This window comes from Rhinoraja longicauda, chromosome 30 (genome assembly GCF_053455715.1).
Source record: "Rhinoraja longicauda isolate Sanriku21f chromosome 30, sRhiLon1.1, whole genome shotgun sequence".
NCBI classification, from domain to species: Eukaryota; Metazoa; Chordata; class Chondrichthyes; order Rajiformes; family Arhynchobatidae; genus Rhinoraja; species Rhinoraja longicauda.
In genome coordinates, this window is record NC_135982.1 from 28064867 (window position 1) to 28084244 (window position 19378).

The 19378-nt window shown below is 49.8% G+C and overlaps 1 protein-coding gene across 1 annotated transcript in view; it reads right to left on the reverse strand.

Annotated features, from left to right (window-relative positions):
- The window catches only part of LOC144608095 (kazrin-like), a 199160-nt gene that overhangs the window by 64666 nt on the left and 115116 nt on the right, over nt 1-19378 (reverse strand). Inside the window, exon 4 of the mRNA XM_078425421.1 lies at nt 2828-2964. Coding sequence (XP_078281547.1) covers nt 2828-2964 — 137 coding nt within the window. The remainder of the gene's footprint in view (nt 1-2827; nt 2965-19378) is intronic.

The window sequence follows — 19378 nt, forward strand, 5'->3', positions numbered from 1 at the left end:
GTTTAAAGTGCCGTTAGTTCCGTTACAAAATAATCATTCACGTGACTCTATGAAACTTCTAAACGATCCCTAGCATTGGTTTGGCTCTCAAGGCGTTGTTCCGAGGTTCACTGATTTGAAAGGGACTATTTTCTAAATGATGCATGAAAGATTAGAAAATTCTATGAGGTAAGGAATGTCAACATCAGGAAAAGGAAACGTTACAATTCAGGCATCCATGCAATGGTAAATATCCTCAGGGTAGAACATAAAGACCCAGAGTAAGGCCACTTATTTATTGCCTAGTCATAAGAGTCAAACAGCATGGAAACAGGCCCTTCGGCCCAACCTGCCCAGACTGACCAACATGTTCCATCTACACTAGTCCCTGCCTGCGTTTGGCCCATATATCCTTCTAAACCTTCTATCCTATATGTGTACTTGTCCAGACGTTTTCTCAAACGTTGTGATCGTACCAGCCTCAACCACCTCCTCCGGCAGCTCGTCCCATACACCCACCACCCTTCTCCGTGGCTTGTCACCGTGTCGTGGTGGAGAAGCTCGTGTGGTCCTGAGATCCTGAGGGCGGTGCCGTCTGGAGCTACGCTCCTGGTAGGGTCACCCATGGCGGTAAGGTCGAGGGGGGGGGGGGAAGGTCCCTGACAAAGAGCGATCCAACCAAGACCTCAACGGTGGAACAGGCGGAGGGAGGGAGGGTGATGGCTGACTTTAGTGGAGCGTCACAACGGCTGGGAAGGCGGATGGATGAAGGCTGCAGCAGTAAAGGGTCCCCGGTCGTCTTGGACTCCACGCCACTGGATCCTGACCCAGATCTGTCAAGGACCGTGTGGTGGCTGTCTGTGCACCAGTCTCCTCACGTTAAACAAAGTCACGCACGGACGTCCTCCATAAAGGGGGATAGTCATACTCGCTTCGAGTGGCCGCCGATGACACCTTTGCTCCTTGGGTTCCTCCTACATCTTTCCCCCCTCATCTTAAATATATGTCCACTGATTCTTGATTCCCCTACTCTGGGTAAAAGACTCTGTGCATCTACCCGATCTATTCCTCTCACGATCTTGTACACCTCTATAAGATCACCCCTCATCCTCCTGCGCTCCAAGGAATAGAGTCCCAGCCTGCTCAACCTCTCCCTGTAGCTCAGGCCCTCGAGACCCGACAACATCCTCGTCAATCTTCTCTATACCCTTTCCAGCTTGACGACATCTTTCCTACGACTGGGTGCTCAAAAGTGAACACGATACTCTAAATGTCTTGTGCAACTGTAACATGACCTCCCAACTTCTTTATTCAATATTCTGACTATTAAAATGCCAAGGTGCCGAAAGCCGCCTCGAGCCTGTTTCCAACCTGTACACTCCATGAACTCTTCCTCATCCGTCAGTAGATTGCATGTTCACTGGAAACAGGTCAGACTCTGCTTTAGAATCAGGTCCACATGCAACCGGTGGAGAGTGGTTAAGACTGGCCATTTGGAATCGAGCTGACGATGTGAAAGGGCGGAGGATTAACAGAGGAGTGCCAACTCGCTGGAGTTTGGAAGGATGAGGGGGGGGGGGGGGGGGGCTCATTGAAACTTACCGAATAGTGAGCGGCCTGGATAGAGTGGATGTGGAGAGGATGTTTCCACTAGTGGGAGAGTCTAGCACCAGGGGTCGTAGCCTCAGACTTAAAGGACGTTCCTTTAGGAAGGAGACGAGGAGGAATTTATTAAGTCAGAGGGTGGTGAATCTGTGGAATTCATTGCCATAGACTTGTATACACTGGAATTTAGAAGGATGAGGGGGGATCTTATTGAAACGTATAAGATAATTAGGGGATTGGACACATTAGAGGCAGGAAACATGTTCCCAATGTTGGGGGAGTCCAGAACAAGGGGCCACAGTTTAAGAATAAGGGGTAGGCCATTTAGAACGGAGATGAGGAAGAACTTTTTCAGTCAGAGAGTGGTGAAGGTGTGGAATTCTCTGCCTCAGAAGGCAGTGGAGGCCAGTTCGTTGGATGCTTTCAAGAGAGAGCTGGATAGAGCTCTTAAGGATAGCGGAGTGAGGGGGTATGGGGAGAAGGCAGGAACGGGGTACTGATTGAGAGTGATCAGCCATGATCGCATTGAATGGCGGTGCTGGCTCAAAGGGCTGAATGGCCTACTCCTGCACCTATTGTCTATTGTTTAGTTAGTTTAGAGATACAGCGTGGAAACAGGCCCTTCGGCCCACCGTGTCCGCGCCGACCAGCGATCCCCGCACACTAACACCATCCTACACCCACTAGGGACAATTTTTACATTTACCAAGCCAATTAACCTACATACCTGCACGTCTTTGGAGGTTGTGGAGGCCAAGTCAATGGAGATATTTAAGGCAGAGATAGATAGATTACTGATTAGAACGGGAGTCAGAGGTTTTCGGGAGAAGGGAGGAGAATGGGATTGAGAGGGAGAGATAGATCAGCCATGATTGAATGGCGGAGTAGAATTGATGGGCCGAATGGCATCATTTTGTTTCTATCACTTATGAACTTAAGCAAAACCAGCAATAAGCACCTCTGAACATCGCCCTTTTCTTCAGACCCACCGTGAATTTACAGAATGTTATTTACCTTTCTGTTCACAAAATGCTGGAGTAACTCAGCAGGTCAGGCAGCATCTCGGGAGAGAAGGAATGGGCGGGCCGCCCCCCTGACATCAGTCTGAAGAAGGGTCTCGACCCGAAACGTCACCCATTCCTTCTCTCCCGAGATGCTGCCTGACCTGCTGAGTTACTCCAGCATTTTGTGAATAAATACCTTCGATTTGTACCAGCATCTGCAGTTATTTTCTTATATTTACCTTTCTGTGTTGCTCGTAATTCCTTATAAAATCCCGGAGCTGCTCCTCCCGACTCTCAAGTGTGGCGTAGAGTTGTTGCATCTGGTTTACCAAGTCGGCCTTCTCCGCTTTTAATCGTTTACGGTCTGTCTTCATGGCTGGGGTGGGGTGGGGATGGGGAGAGAATAGGTAGAGAATTAGCTCCAGGCAACACACGAGTCACGACAACGCTGTTCTGAATGCGGCATTTATTTCTAACGTCACAGGACAGCACTAACGGCTGCTGGGGTAACTCAGCGGGTCAGGCAGCATCTCTGGGTACAAAGGATGACTGACGTTTCGGGTCAGGACCCTTCCTTCAAAAAAAAAGCTGTCAGCTTTCAAGCTCTTATGTTGTCTCTCTAACACTCTTTCACCGTGTAAAACACTGCGTAAAACGTATCCCATTGATCATCCGCCCTAATATTCTAGCGGCGCCATCAATTTATTGTTTGAAACATAGAAAATAGGTGCAGGAGTAGGCCATTCGGCCCTTCGAGCCTGCACCGCCATTCAATATGATCATGGCTGATCATCCAGCCCAGTAGCCTGTACCTGCCTTCTCTCCATACCCCATGATCCCTTTAGCAAAAAGGGCCACATCTAACTCCCTCTTAAATATAGCCAATGAACTGGCCTCAACTACCTTCTGTGGCAGAGAATTCCACAGACTCACCACTCTCTGTGTGAAGAAATGTTTTCTCATCTCGGTCCTAAAAGACTTCCCCCTTATCCTTAAGCTGTGACCCCTGGTTCTGGACTTCCCCAACATCGGGAACAATCTTCCCGCATCTAGCCTCTCCAACCCCTTAAGAATTTTATATGTTTCTATAAGATCCTTATATGTTTCTATAAGACGGTTCGGTGAAGTATCTCGAGTGGTTTGACAATGTTAAAGATGCCTTGCAACTAGAAGCAGCATTTGCCTTGTTACTATCCTATGGCAGTAGATGGTTTAGTGGCCTGATAACAGCTGGGAAGAAAATATCCCTGAATGTGGAGATCATGTCACAGTTGCAAGAGACATCGGTGAGGTCACGTTTAGACTTTTATGGTCAGGTTTGGTCACCATGTTGTAGGAAACAGAATGTCAAGCTGGAAAGGGTTCAGAGAAGATCTTACACCAGGATGTTGCCAGGACTCAAGGGCCTGAGCTACAGGGAGAGGATGAGCGGGCTAGGGCTGAGAACATCAGCAACCCATTTGAATTTCAGCAACTATTTCAGTGTTGAATTCCAACACAGGATGCCATTCGGCCCATCCTGGCCATGTTACTTTGCTGACAATGCAGTTCAAAATGAGGTCCTAGAAACTGCTGGACCCCATTTATTTTGCCATTCAAACAGCATTATGTCATAAGGTCATAGGTGATAGGAGTAGAATGAGGCCATTCGGCCCATCAAGTCTACTCTCCCATTCAATCATGGGTGATCTATCTCTCACTCCTAACTCTATTCTCCTGCTTCTTTCCCATACCCTCTGTACCTCTGACACCTGTTCTAATTCTCTGCCACAAAAGGCAATGGAGAATAATTCTCTGGATGCTTTCAAGATAGAGTTAGATAGAGCTCTTAATGATAGCGGAGTCAGGAGGTATGGGGAGAAGGCAGGAACGGGGTACTGATTGTGGATGATCAGCCATGATCACATTGAATGGCGGTGCTGGCTCGAAGGGCCGAATGGCCTACTCCTGCACCTATTGTCTATTGTCTAATCAAGAATCTATCTATCTCTACCTTATGGGCCAAACACAGGCAGGTGGGACTAGTGTAAATGGGATGCGTTGGTTGGAATGGGCAAGTTGGGCCGAAGGGCCTGTTTCCACACGGTATAGTCAATAAATCAAGGATCAATAGGTTTGGAGTAAAGGAGTGGGAATTTTACAAGACCCCCGCCTTCACCAGGCACAGACATCAGGGCACACAAGGGGTTAAATCTGAGGACCCTGCAGGTCACAGAACTTAGCAGAAACAAGGAACTCTGTTTGGAAGTTGCCCCTTTAAAAGAGTAAGGTTTTGGCAAAACAGGATCAGTAGAAGCTGGCTGTTCCGCGAGTTAATAAGATATATTGTTGGTTCTTTGTGTCGTGTTGAAAATCTCATTGCAGCTGAGTTTGCTCTTTGACATCATCTGAAAGGGTAGGAGCCCAGAGAAAATAAGCAGAGGGAATGACAATACCATTGCAAAATGAGAAAGCAAATTTCCTGACAGGCACTCTGGCACACAGACACATGCACAGAATGACTCTGCTGCAGATTAACCTGATTTCCATCTACAGAGAACTTTTCTGTGCGGTTGTGTTAACAAATGACTTGGCCGGATTCTATTTCCCTTCCCACAGCCCGGTATATATTTTTTCCACTTCATGTATTTGGTTAACTTTTTCCTCGAAAGGTGCAGTGAGTTCTGAGCGAGTCGTACAGGCAGCTCGCTGAGAGAGGGCGTAGAAAATGAGAGTTTAGAGATATGGCTTGGAGTCAGGCCCTTCGGCCCACTGGGGGGGTTTATCTCCGGGTGCTCCGGTTTCCTCCCACGCTCCAAAGACGTGCAGGTTTGGAGGTTAATTGGCTTCGGTAAAATTGCAAACTGGCCCCAGTGTGTAGGATAGTGCGAGTGTATGGGGTGACCGCTGGTTGGCGTGGGCTCGGTGGGCCGAAGGGCCTGTTTCTGCCCGGGCCGGCCGCTATTGGCGGAGCGGGAGCACGTGGCCGTTGGCTGGGTGAGGTCACGTGGGGCGCGAGGCGGTGACGTCACCCTGTCCCGTATTTGGGAGTGAGATAGTTGGCAACCCTATGTATCTCCAAAGTGTAAAGACCATCGTTCACCCATTCACATTAGTTGTGTGTTATTCCACTTTCCCATCCACTGCTTGCACACTTGCGGCAATTTACAGAAGCCGATTAACCTGAGAACCTGCACATCTTTGGGATACGGGAGGAAACCAGAGCACCCGGAGGAAACCCACGCGGTCACAGGGAGAACGTATAAACTCCACAGACAGCACCTGAACGTATAAACTCCACACAGACAGCACCCGAACGTATAAACTCCACACAGACAGCACCCGAGGTCAGGATCGAACCTGGGTCCCTGGCGTTGCGAGGCAGTGGCTCCACCCGCTGCCTTGATCCATGGGCGTTAGATTGGGGAACCTGATGGGAGCGTACTGCAGCACATCACAAATCAGAGCAGCAATATCAGGTACTAAAAGCAGCTTGAGAGACACAAAAAGTGTCACGAGGACAGGGATTTTGATTTTATTTGTGGTCTTGAAGCCTTTGTGGCCGACAAAGAGAATCGGCCGAGATATTAGAATGAATGAATGAATGATTGTGATTTGTCACATGTGACAATCAGGTGGGGTAGTCTTTGTTTTGCAAACCTGAGCTGAAGGCCGTCGACAATGTTACAAGAATCCCATTTGAACACAAACCATTTGTGAACACATTCCATTTGTGGTTCCCCCTAAGTCCTCGGTGCCCCCCCACCCCCACGCCAAGTCCCCCTTTGTCCCCCCCCCCCCTCACGGCAGTTCCCCCTTCGTTCCTCCCCCCCAGGGCAGTTCCCCCTTCGTTCCCCCCAGGGCAGTTCTCCCTTTGTTCCCCCCTCTCAGGGCCGTTCCCCCTGTGTTCCCCCCCCTCAGGGCCGTTCCCCCTTTGTCCCCCCCCCCCTCAGGGCCGTTCCCCCTTTGTTCCCCCCCTCAGGGCCGTTCCCCCTTCGTTCCCCCCCTCAGGGCCGTTCCCCCTTTGTTCCCCCCCCCCTCAGGGCAGTTCCCCCTTTGTCCCCCCCCCCTCAGGGCTGTTTCCCCTTTGCCCCCCCCCCCTCACGGCAGTCCCCCCCACACTCAGTCCCCCATCCTGTGCCTGTTGCCAAACTCTGCTCCCCGCTCCTTGCTTGTCACCTGGTGTATTCAGTCTAACCACGTTAAGTTCCACTCGTCTGTATTTAAATTGAAACCATCTGCTGACGACCCCTTTTTGCTGCTGAGGTGGAGTGCCTGCGGATATAGACAGAGCTAATGCCCAGCACATCTCGGTCGCTGCGATCGATCGTCTGCAGTGTTCAGGGTCTGGGACGCGTCTGGCTCATTAAAACTAATCTCACATTTGTGGCATCTGGCTTCCTGTGCAGCAGATGATTCAAACCATGTGACTGTGTGGCAGGGGCTGGCTGGGGAAGGGGGGAAGGTGGGAATAGAGGAGAGGGAATGAGGTGGGACACAGACTGCAAATCATCTGCGCACGTCTCCTGCATGCAGAAGGGAAGGGGAGATTGAGCAGTGTGTGTGTGTGTGTGTGTTGCTGTGCGTGTGTGTGTGTGTGTGTGTGTGTGTGTGTGTTGCTGTGCGTGGCATGAATAGGCATGAACAGCTACTTCCCACCTGCCCTGTGACACCCATAATTGCCGGGAAGCCAGAGCAAGCTGACAGGTTGACAGGCAGGCAGGCAGGCCCGAGACGTTCCGCACGCCAAGGAGATGGCTTCCCGTTTACAATTCATCGAGCGCCGCGGAGCGAGTGGAGAGGTCTGGCGCAAGGTCACCTGTGATTTCTGCTCCACATCGGGATGACAGCTTCAGAATGACAAGGGGGTCCCAGCGGGACTCTGGTAACGACAGCTGGGGGGGGGGGGGGGGGGGGAAGGAGAACAAACCTATCGCCGCCAGATGTGGGGAGCATCGACAGGGAGGACAATCCTTTCCGGCCTTCAGTGCACCTTGGCGAATGGCCTACTCCTGCACCTAGAGTTTTTAGATTTAGATTTTAGATTTTTTAGATTTAGAAATACAGCGTGGAAACAGGCCCTTCGGCCCACCGGGTCCGTGCCGCCCAGCGATCCCCGCACATTAACACTATCCTACACACACTAGCGACAATTTTTACATTTACCCAGTCAATTAACCTACAAACCTGCACGTCTTTGGAGTGTGGGAGGAAACCGAAGATCTCGGAGAAAACCCGTAGTCGGGATCGAACCTGAGTCTCTGGCGCTGCATTCGCTGTAAGGCGGCAACTCTACCGCTGCGCCACCGTGCCGCCTAGTTTCTGTGTCTCTAATATTAAACAGTGGTCGGGGCAAATTAGTGTTGCCAACTGTCCCGTATTAGCCGGCTAAATTAGTTTGTCCCGTACGGGACCGCCCTTGGTAGGAGTTGCCAACTTCCTCGCTCCCAAGGAAGCGCCCCGCGCCCCACGTGACCTCACCCAGCCAGCGGCCACCATTGGTGGAGCGGGAGCGCGTGGCCGCTGGCTGGGTGAGGCCACGCGGGGCGGTGACATCACCCTTTATCCCTTGCGGGGACTGTGCGGGTCGGTCAGGGACGAGCTGTCTGTCCGTGGGCGTGGGGTAGAGAGTGGAAGTTTTGTTACCTCCATCACAGTGAGGGGGTGTTTGGAGTCACTGTGATGGACGTTTGTGTTGGGGTCGTGTGTCTTGTGTTCTTTTTTTTTGTGTGACTGCTATGTAGTTTCGTTCGGTACCTGTAGGCTCTGTTGGCTGTTATTCGGGAGCGAGGAAGTTGGCAACCCTTAACTCCTGCACCTATTTTCTATGTTTCTGATATTAAACAGTGGGTTGGGGCAACTCCACCACCCAGTTCAGTTCAGATCCATTTAGTTTATTGTCACGTGTACTGAGGTACAGTGAAAAGCTTTTGTTCCACTCTCTCCCCTTTAGGACACTCCAACAGAGAAAGTTATTTTTGCAAGCCGCCCATTTCTTGCGAGAGCAGACCTGGGATGCAGGAGCATCTGTCGGTAAAAGAGGGGACTTCAGTCTCTGATTCCGGGTCAACCAGAGTTTAGACCGCAGGCATAGAGTCATAGAGTCTCACAGTGTGGAAACAGGCCGTTCGGCTCAACTTGCCCACACCGGCCAACATGTCCCGGCTACACTACCGAGACAGCAGACCAGTGGCCAAGTCTGTAGCCTGTAGGCCAAGTTATCATAATCATAGTATTTGCTCCCCAAAGGAACTGTCCAAAATCGTCTGTAAACAGCATTGCCTCAGATATAAAAACACCTCCTTCACTCTGTGGGTTAACGATACCCAGGGGAGACAGGGTCAGGTTGACGCCAATTCATTCTGCTTTCTCGATGCACAGCTTTTCACATCGTCTCCTCATCTGTGCGCCCACCAATGCTGTGCGCCCACCAATGCTGTGCGCCCACCAATGCAGTCCCCACCTATGAGAAAGTGACAGCCATTTTGCCATCAGTAAATTACCTCAGTGCCACTGTGGCCACCATGTGCTGGGAACACTCTGCCCCAGAGCCATCCTGTCTAACTGATCCCCCCACCGTTACTGTTGCTACAGTGATGAGCCCGCATCCTCCAGTATCATAACAAGGCGTTGTTTAAAAATGACAGATGTGCTGCGACTTATTTTAGAGACATAGTCATACAGCGTGGAAACAGGCCCTTCGGCCCAACTTGCCCACACCGACCAACATGTCCCACCTACACTTAGGGTTGCCAACTATCTCACTCCCAAAGGAGTGTGAAGTCTGAGGAAGGGTCTCGACCCGAAACGTCACCCATTCCTTCTCTCCCGAGATGCTGCCTGACCTGCTGAGTTACTCCAGCATTTTGTGAATAAATACCTTCGATTTGTACCAGCATCTGCAGTTATTTTCTTATATCTCACTCCCAAATACGGGACAAGGTGACGTCACCGCCCCACGCCCCACTACCCAGCTGGCGGCCACGTGCTCCCGCTCCAACAATGGCGGCCGCCCGGGCCGGGAGGCGGGTTGTTACGCAACCTCCGTTAGGCGAACACACTCGGCCCCACTCCCCGAACACACTCCGTTAGCCTACACTGTCAATCAATAGTCAATAGTCAATAGTCGTTTATTTGTCACATACACATAAATGTGTAGTAAAATGAAACATTACCCGCAGTTAAACAATAAGACCAATAAGAATAATCAATAAAAATGCAATAACACATACAGTCACAACTAACACCAAACAAAAAGAAACATCCATCACAGTGAGTCTCCTCCAGTCCCTCCTCACTGTGATGGAAGGCCAGAATGTCTTTTTCTCTTCCCTGCCGTCTTGTCCCGCGGTCAGGCTGTTGGAGTTGCCACGTCGGGGCGGTCGGGGCTCCCGATATTGAAGCCCCCGCTGGGCGGTGAAAAAATCCCGCGGCCTATTTCAGGCCGAATATGGGACAAGGGCGGTCTCGTATGGGACAAACCAATTTAGCCCAAAGTGCGGGGTGTCCCGGCTAATACGGGACAGTTGGCAACCCTACCTACACTAGTCCACCTGCCTGCGATTGGCCCATATCTCTCCAAACCTGGCCTATCCATGTACCTCCTACACTCATTCCTTGATTGGGTGTGGGAAGGATCTCAGTTCAGCAGCATCTTCCAGAAACAAGCTCTTTAGAACATAAAAAATAGGTGCAAGAGTAGGCCATTCGGCCCTTCGAGCCAGCACCACCATTCAATATGATCATGGCTGATCATCCACAATCAGTATCCCGTTCCTGATTTTTCCCCAAATCCCTTGATTCCTTTAACCCTAAGAACTAAATCCAACACTCTCTTGAAAACATCCAGTGAATTGGCCTCCACTGCCTTCTGTGGCAGAGAATTCCAGATTCACAACTCTCTGGGTGAAAAGGTTTTTCCTCATCTCAGCCCTAAATAGCCGACCCCTTATTCTTAAACTGTGACCTCTGATTCTGGACTCCCCCAACGTCGGGAACATTTTTCCTTCATCTAGCCTGTCCAATGCTTTAAGAGTTTTATATGTTTCTCTCGTCCTTCTAAATTCCGCAGAATGGAATTTAATGTGAGCATCCCTGCGATCTAAAAGTCTTCCGGATCAAGTTGAAGCCTTTCCTGTTACCTGCTCTGTTTTGCCGTGGCGATACCACTTTGTCACGAGGCGTCAATCTACAATTCGCCTTAACGGTGAGAACCTGATGGCAGTAACCTCGTTAACTGGCGCTGTAACATGCCACGCTGTCACTGATGCATGTCACTGCTGGGCGATAAGCTCATTCTACCAGTCTACATGCAGTAGATGCCGAGAGCAACAATCAGTGGGGTCTATCCATCTGACTCCTGGAATCAGGCACTGAGTTACTCACTTGAATGTGTGGGGGAAACGAGTGGGCGTGTGGAACAAGCAAGGCAACAACGGTAGGCAAAATGTGCAGGAAGGAACTGCAGGTGCTGGTTTACACCAAGGATAAGGCACAAAATGCTGGAGTAACTCAGCGGGGACAGGCAGCATCTCCGGAGAGAAGGAATGAGTTTCCTTCGATCCAGAGATGCTGCGTGTCCCACTGAGTTAATCCAACGTTTGGTGTCTATCCTGGAATTTGTACCTGCCTTCAGCTGCCCAAACCGGTTGAGCTGGTGGTGAATAAAATTGTAACATGATATAATCATGCACGCGGAACCAGTCATCCAAGTATTTAAAGGGAAAGATTGTAATTCCATGCTCTAGTGCCTACAGGTGAAACGCTGGAATCAGCAGAAGAATGCTCCTAGTTTTATGATTTTTCCATCGCCAATGAACACACTTTTTTGGGCTGTTTTCCTTATTATTGTTACTTTCTGTTGCATATCTTTCCTTCATTTGTTCTCTGTCACCGTCTATATCTCTCGTTTCCCTTTCCCCTGACTCTCGGTCTGAAGAAGGGTCTTGACCCGAAACGTCACCCATTCCTTTTCCCCAGAGATGCTGCCTGTCCCGCTGAGTTACTCCAGCGTTCTGTGGCTACCTTCGAAGTGCTCTGCTGATCGTTTTGCTCGCAACCCCACGCCTGGACAACCGGGTATAGAGGCCATTTTGCTGCAGCTGACCAGAGTTGGTGGAACTTACTGTGGAGAAAGGAACTGCCCATGCCCCTGTTGTTTTTCAAAGGGTGGCTTCCAATTAGGGTCGCCAACTGTCCTGTATTAGCCGGGACATCCCGTATGTTGGGCTAAATTTATAGTTTGGCTGGGTGGGTGAGGTCACGCGGGGCGGTGACATCACCCCTTGTCCCGTATTTGGGAGTGAGGAAGTTGGCAACCCTACGTCCAATATATATTTTTAAACACACACGCCCACCTGATTTGAGGAAGGATATTCTTGCTATTGAGGGCGTGCAGTGTAGGTTCACTAGGTTAATTACCGGAATGGCGGGACTGTCGTATGTTAAAAGACTGGAGCGACTAGGCTTGTATACACTGGAATTTAGACGGATGAGAGGGGATCTTATCGAAACATATAAGATTATTAAGGGACTGGACACGTTAGAGGCAGGAAACATGTTCCCAATGTTGGGGGAGTCCAGAACCAGGGGCCACAGTTTAAGAATAAGGGGTAGGTCATTTAGAACAGAGATGAGGAAAAACTTGTTCAGTCAGAAAGTTGTAAATCTGTGGAATTCTCTGCCTCAGAAGGCAGTGGAGGCCAATTCTCTGGATGCTTTCAAGAGAGAGCTAGATAGAGCTCTTAAGGATAGCGGAGTCAGGGGGTATGGGGAGAAGGCAGGAACGGGGTACTGATTGTGAATGATCAGCCATGATCACATTGAATGGTGGTGCTGGCTCGAAGGGCCGAAGGGCCTCCTCCTGCACCTATTGTCTATTGATTGAGATTAGGATTCCAGTAAAGTGTTGAAGGCCAATTGCAATCACCATGGGGAAAATACCTACGTGGTAAGCATTACCTGACTCAGACTGCCTTCTAGATTTTTTTTAGATTTAGAGATACAGCGCAGAAACAGGCCCTTCGGCCCACCGAGTCCGCGCCGCCCAGCGATCCCCGCACACTAACACTATCCTACACCCACTAGGGACAATTTTTACATTTGCCCAGCCAATTAACCTACAAACCTGCACGTCTTTGGAGTGTGGGAGGAAACCGAAGATCTCGGAGAAAACCCACGCAGGTCACGGGGAGAACGTACAAACTCCGTACAGACGGCGCCCGCAGTCAGGATGGAACCCGGGTCTCCGGCGCTGCATTCGTTGTAAGGCAGCAACTCTACCGCTGCGCCACTGTGACCGCCCTTTGCCGACCTTCTCCTGGAGGTCATGTCCCTTCTTCATCAATGGTGCAATGTTAACGCGCGCAGGGAGAAACGAAATTATTCGAGGCGCGAACTGTTCTCCGGGGTTTGAGAACTGGTCTTGACAAACTGGACATGCTAATCCAGAATCTACGCTCAGCGCGAGACGCAGAGACTGAGCAAGTAATCGCTGAACGCCGGAACAGGAGCGGGGCATCAACCACTGTCAGTCACACTGTGACCTTTCACCACAGAGTATGTCCTCCAACACAAGGTCACACACCAATCATTTACGCTGGTTAAATAATGCAGGCTGCTGAATTGTTCCCTCGTGCGAAGGATTTTGCCCATGGGTGATTGGTGCTGCATTGTCTAACGGTGGCTAGAACGTAATGGGATAATCGTTCGATGCGGGACAAAAAGATGGTGTCAAAAAATTCACTGGCTCTATTCCACTTGAGTTTTTTTGCCCTTCGTCATTAGCTCAATGCAAGCGATGTGCAAGGAGGAACTGCAGATGCAGAGGAAAAAAACTGCAGATGCCGGTTAAAATCGAAGGTAGACCCACAATGCTGGAGTAACTCAACAGGTCAGGCAGCATCTCGGGAGAGAAGGAATGGGTGACGTTTCGGGTCTCATTCATTTGTTCCGTGCGCCGTTCATACCTCTCGTTTCCCTCTCCCCCTGACTCTCCGTCTGAAGAAGGGTCTTGACCCGAAACGTCACCCATCCCTTCTCTCCCGAGATGCTGCCTGACGAACTGCAGATGCAGATGGTTTAAACTGAAGATAGTCACGAAATGCTGGAGCAACTCAGCGGGACAGGCAGCACCTCTGGAGAGAAGGAATAGGTGACGTTTTGGGTCGAGACCCTTCTTCAAACGGAGAGTCAGGGGGAGAGGGAAACGAGAGGTATGAACGGCGCACAGAACAAATGAATAAAAGATTTGCAAACATCAATAATGATCAAGGAAGGGGTGGAGCCCACAATGGTCCATTGTTGGCTGTGGGGAAGGTGATAACAATAGACAATAAGTGCAGGAGGAGGCCATTCGGCCCTTCGAGCCAGCACCGCCATTCAATGTGATCACGGCTGATCATTCTCAATCAGTACCCTGTTCTTGCCTTCTCCCCATACCCCCTGACTCCGCTATCCTTAAGAGCTCTATCTAGCTCTCTCTTGAATGTATTCAGAGAATTGGCCTCCACTGCCTTCTGAGGCAGAGAATTCCACAGATTCACAACTCTCTGACTGAAAACGTTTTTCCTCATCTCCGTTCTAAATGGCCTACCCCTTATTCTTAAACTGTGGCCCCTGGTTCTGGACTCCCCCAACATTGGGAACATGTTTCCTGCCTCTAACGTGTCCAACCCCTTAACAATCTTATATGTTTCGATAAGATCTCCTCTCATCCTTGTAATCACGAGTTATACAGACAGTGAACTCAGCAGGACGACAGTGAAACTAGTACGATAACTAGGGTGGGGGAGGGACGGGATACAAGGGCTACTTGAAATTCGAGAAATCAATATTCAAACCGCTGGGGTGTAAGCTGCCCGAGCGAAATATGAGGTGCTGTTCCTCCAATTTGTGTTGGGCCTCACTCTGACAGTGGAGGAGGCCCAGGATGGATAAATCAGAGCAGGGTGGGAGGGGGAGTTGGTGTATGGCAACTTGGAGATCACTCACGCTCCTGAGTTTGCAGGGGTCTGCTTCCATCGGCCATTTGTATCTCCACATACTTGTGGTGGAAACAGAAGGAACTGCAGATGGAGGAATCGTCAGTAAAGCCCGAGTGCTGGAGTAATTCAGCAAGTCAGGCAGCGTCTCAGGAGGACAAAGATCGGCAACATTCCGGATCGTGACCCTTCTTCAGACCACGCGAGGGTGGAGGTGAGAAGGAGTCCCTTTCAGTAGCAAGACCCAACCTAACTAGTTTCCCTGGAACGTTGGAGGTCGAGGGGAGACCTGACGGAGGTACATGCTATTATGAGAGGCACAGATAGGGTAGACAGTCACAATCTTTTTCCCCAGAGTGAAAATGTCCAGCACTGGAGGGCACAGCTATAGGGTGAGAGGGGGAAAGGTTCATGCAGATGTAGGGGCAGGTTTTTTCACCAGAGGGTGGTGGGGGTCTGGGGTGGTGGTGAAGGCAGACACGATAGAGGCGTTTAAGAGGCTTTTAAATAGGCACATGGAAATGCATGGAATAGAGGGATAAGGATCATGTACAGGCAGATGAGGTCAGTTTAACCTGACATCGAGTTCAGCATGGACACTGTGGGCTGAAGGGCCTCTTCCTGTGCTGTGCTATTTCTATGTTTTGGTGGAACGATGATATTCGAGCTTGCCTTTGCTAACATGGAAGCCACTGTACACCTGTTCACGGTGAAGGGGAAAAGATTTAATAGGAATCCGAGGGGTAACTTTCTCACACAGAGGGTGGTGGGTGTATGGAGCGAGCTGCCGGAGGAGGCAGTTGAGGCCGGGACTATCCCACCGTTTAAGAAACAGTTGGACAAGTACACGGATAGGACGGGTTTGGAGGGTTATGGACCAAGTGCAGGCAGGTGGGACTAGTGTAGCTGGGATACTGTTGGCCGGTGCGGGCGAGTTGGGCCGAAGGGCCTGTTTCCACACTACATCGATGACTCTATGACTCTCAATGACTATGAAATTATACTGTGCGTTGCGTGGGAACTGTAACTGACTAGATCTCCTCCCTTGCTCCAGGGTACATTAGGTAATAATGCTTACGCTGTAGCCTTAGCCAAGGCTAGTTCACCAGTCACAAGGGCAGGATGACACCATGGCCTATTGATCTTTACCAATCAATATCTCAGAAGATAGAATACCCAGGTTGTTTCCAAACCATTCAGAGGCCGAATTGTTTATATTTGTGATCAATTAATTTATTAAAACCCACCATAAACACTCATGCATACTTTAGAGACACACAGTGCAAAAACAGGCCCTTCGGCCCACTGAGTCCATGCCGACCAACGATCACCCCTTACCCCAGCACTATCAAGACAATAGACAATAGGTGCAGGAGTAGGCCATTCAGCCCTTCGAGCCAGCACCGCCATTCAATGCGATCATGGCTGATCACTCTCAATCAGTACCCCGTTCCTGCCTTCTCCCCATACCCCCTCATTCCGCTATCCTTAAGAGCTCTATCCAGCTCTCTCTTGAAAGCATCCAAGCTATCCTAAACGTTAGGGACAATTTACAATTTTACCAAAGTCAATTAAAAACCAAAGGCACAAATCTTCCTGCTTTGTTAGGATCAGTTTAGTTTAGTTTAGAAGAACAGTGTGGAACAGTGAGGAACATTGCGGCCCACCGAGACTGCACCGACCAGCGACCCCCACACACAGGTCTGTAGGTTAATTGGCTTGGTATAAATGGACAATTGTCATGAGGAATAGGAATAGAATTAGGCCATTCGGCCCGTCAAGTCTACTCCGCCATTCAATCACGGCTGATCTATCTCTCTCTGCTAACCCCATTCTCCTGCCTTCTCCCCATAACCTCTGACATCCGTTGGTCCCTAGTGTTTGTAGGATAGGGCTAATGTGCGGGGATCGCTGGTCAGCATGGACTCAGTGGGCCGAAGGGCCTGTTTCCGCACTGTATGGGGTGGCACGGAGGCGCAGCGGTAGAGTTGCAGCAGATGCAGCGCCGGAGACCCAGGTTCGATCCTGACTACGGGTGCTGTCTGTACGGAGTTTGCACGTTCTCCCCATGACCTGCGTGGGTTTTCTCCAAGATCTTCGGTTTCCTCCCACACTCCAACGACGTACAGGTTTGGAGGTTAATTGGTTTGGTAAATGTAAAAATTGTCCCTGGTGGGTGTAGGATAGTGTTAGTGTGCGGGGATCGCTGGTCGGGGCGGACCCGGTGGGCCGAAAGGGCCTGTTTCCACGCTGTATCTCTAAACTAAACTGTATCTCTATAAGTGAAAACTAAACTAAACTGACTTGGGTGGCTAGGCAGGCAGCAGATTAGTTGAACAGCGTCATGTTAGGCATGGACACTGTGGACTGAAGGGACTGTTCCAATGCTGCATGTTCTATATTCTATTTAGAGGTGAAAGACATTCCAGGCAAAACCACACCGTGCAGTGGCCTGAAACCAATACTGCCAACCATCAACACTAAAATAAAGCCAAATCGATCGCCCGCTGCTATTTATGTGAGGCTGCTGACACACAATGCCGCTGATAACAACAGCAATTGTCCTTCAGAAGTCTGAAGCCTACTCAGTCTGAAGAAGTGTCCTGACCAGAAACGTCACCTATCCATGTTCTCCACAGATGCTGCCTGACCCGCTGAGTTACTCCAGCACTCTGTGAAACGTCACCCATCCATGTTCTCCACAGATGCTGCCTGACCCGCTGAGTTACTCCAGCACTCTGTGAAACGTCACCCATCCATGTTCTCCACAGATGCTGCCTGACCCGCTGAGTTACTCCAGCACTCTGTGAAACGTCACCTATCCATGTCCTCCACAGATGCTGCCTGACTGGTGGTTACTCCAGCATGTTGTGTTTTTTTCTCTCGTAAAACAGCATCTGCAGTTCCTTGTGCCTACGTCCTTCGGAAGAATTGTCTGGGGATCTTTAGATAGGAAAAGGTGCTTAAATCTAAGAGCTCCTCATTCCCCCAAACATAATGGAGCTTCTCCACAGAACAGCGTGTCAGTTAACTGCTCCTGAAGGAGTTGAAAGATATCAGTTCTTTATCTGTAATGAGTAATTTTGCCTGGAGATCTCAGGGGTAGACTGATTTGGCTTCGTGATGGCTGCATTTCATGAAAAAACATATTAAAGATTGCAATTTGTGAAAATGTATTTTCCTTATGAAATTTTTATTCAGACGATTTCCGTTCAGCTCCACACAGTGTGACTCCATTAGAAAAAGTCGTCCCCGAGAAAGTGAAAGTTGTATCCATTATCCTAATACACACGTACACTGAACACTGTGTCGTTAGGGAACTGGGGCCTTTATAAATATTCAAACCAATAAATCTGAAATCTGCATGGATAGGTTTTGCTGGTCTCTGGGTACCGCATGCTACTATGATAAAGATTTATTACTCAGCCATTTATACTCTAACTTCGCCCAAATTTCTCCCTGCAACGTCTCAATTCTCGCCAAACTGTGGAGGTCCTTGCCACAGACGGCCGTGGAGACCATATCTTCGGGGATTTTTAAAGCGGAGATATTGACAAGTACTTGGTTAGTAACGGTGTCACAGTGATGCAGCGGTAGAGTTGCTGCCTTACAGATTGGTAGACACTTGGTTAGCAAGGCTGGCAAAGGTTACGGGGAGAAGGCAGGGGTAATGGGGTCGACAGGGAACGATAGATCAGCCGTGATTGAGTGGCAGAGTAGACTCAACGGGCCGAATGGCCTAATTCTATTCCTGATGAAGGTGATCAATGAGTGACATGGGCTAGAAACAAAAAACTGCAGATGCTGGTTTACCGAGGAAAGACACAAAATGCTGGACTAACTCACGAGTTCAGGCAGCATCTCTTGAGAACATGGCCAGGTGACGTTTTGGGTCAGGGCCCTTCTTTAGATTTAGATTTTTAGATTTAGAGATACAGCGCAGAAACAGGCCCTTCGGCCCACCGGGTCTGCGCCGCCCAGCGATCCCCGCACATTAACACTATCCTACACACACTAGGGACAATTTTCACATTTGCCCAGCAAATTAACCTACAAACCTGCACGTCTTTGGAGTGTGGGAGGAAACCGAAGATCTCGGAGAAAACCCACGCAGGTCACGGGGAGAACGTACAAACTCCGTACAGACTGCACCCATAGTCAGGATCGAACCTGAGTCTCCGGCACTGCATTCTCTGTAAGGCAGCAACTCTACCGCTGCACCACCGTGCCGCCCTTTAGACTCAATAACGTGGACCATTCAGGTGCAAGGTAGATTGGATGAATCTAGAGCAGTTCCTTTCTACAAAGGCTGAGTGGAATGACCGGATTTATTATAGTTTCAAAATTCCACATCATTTTCAGTATTGCCGTTGACTCACCTAACTGACCAATAAATCATTTTAGTTTCAAGAGCAGTGTGTGACTGCTCAACCATTTTGGCTTCTCTCTGCCATGGTCCACAGATCCAAGCTTGACTGTCCAAGTGGGGACCAGTGATGGTGCAGCCCTGCATCTCCTCCTTTTGTTGGAAAGGTACGGTATCTTTAACACTCTGGAACCTCCTGCGCTGTAGAGTTCATTCAACGGACTGGGAATCCATGAAACTCTGTACATTTGGCATTGGATCCGAGCCTCATCATTCAATGTCGAGATAACAAGCTGGCAAGGGAGTCTCGGTGCAGACTCAAGCTGCAACTCCAGGAGGCACTATGCCCACTGCAGTACTCCGGCAGTCTCCATGCTCAGGATGAGACATCATGTCCAGCCGCCACTTCAGTCTGAGGATGCTAAAGTGCCCGTAATACAATTCTAAAGAAGAACTAGACAAGT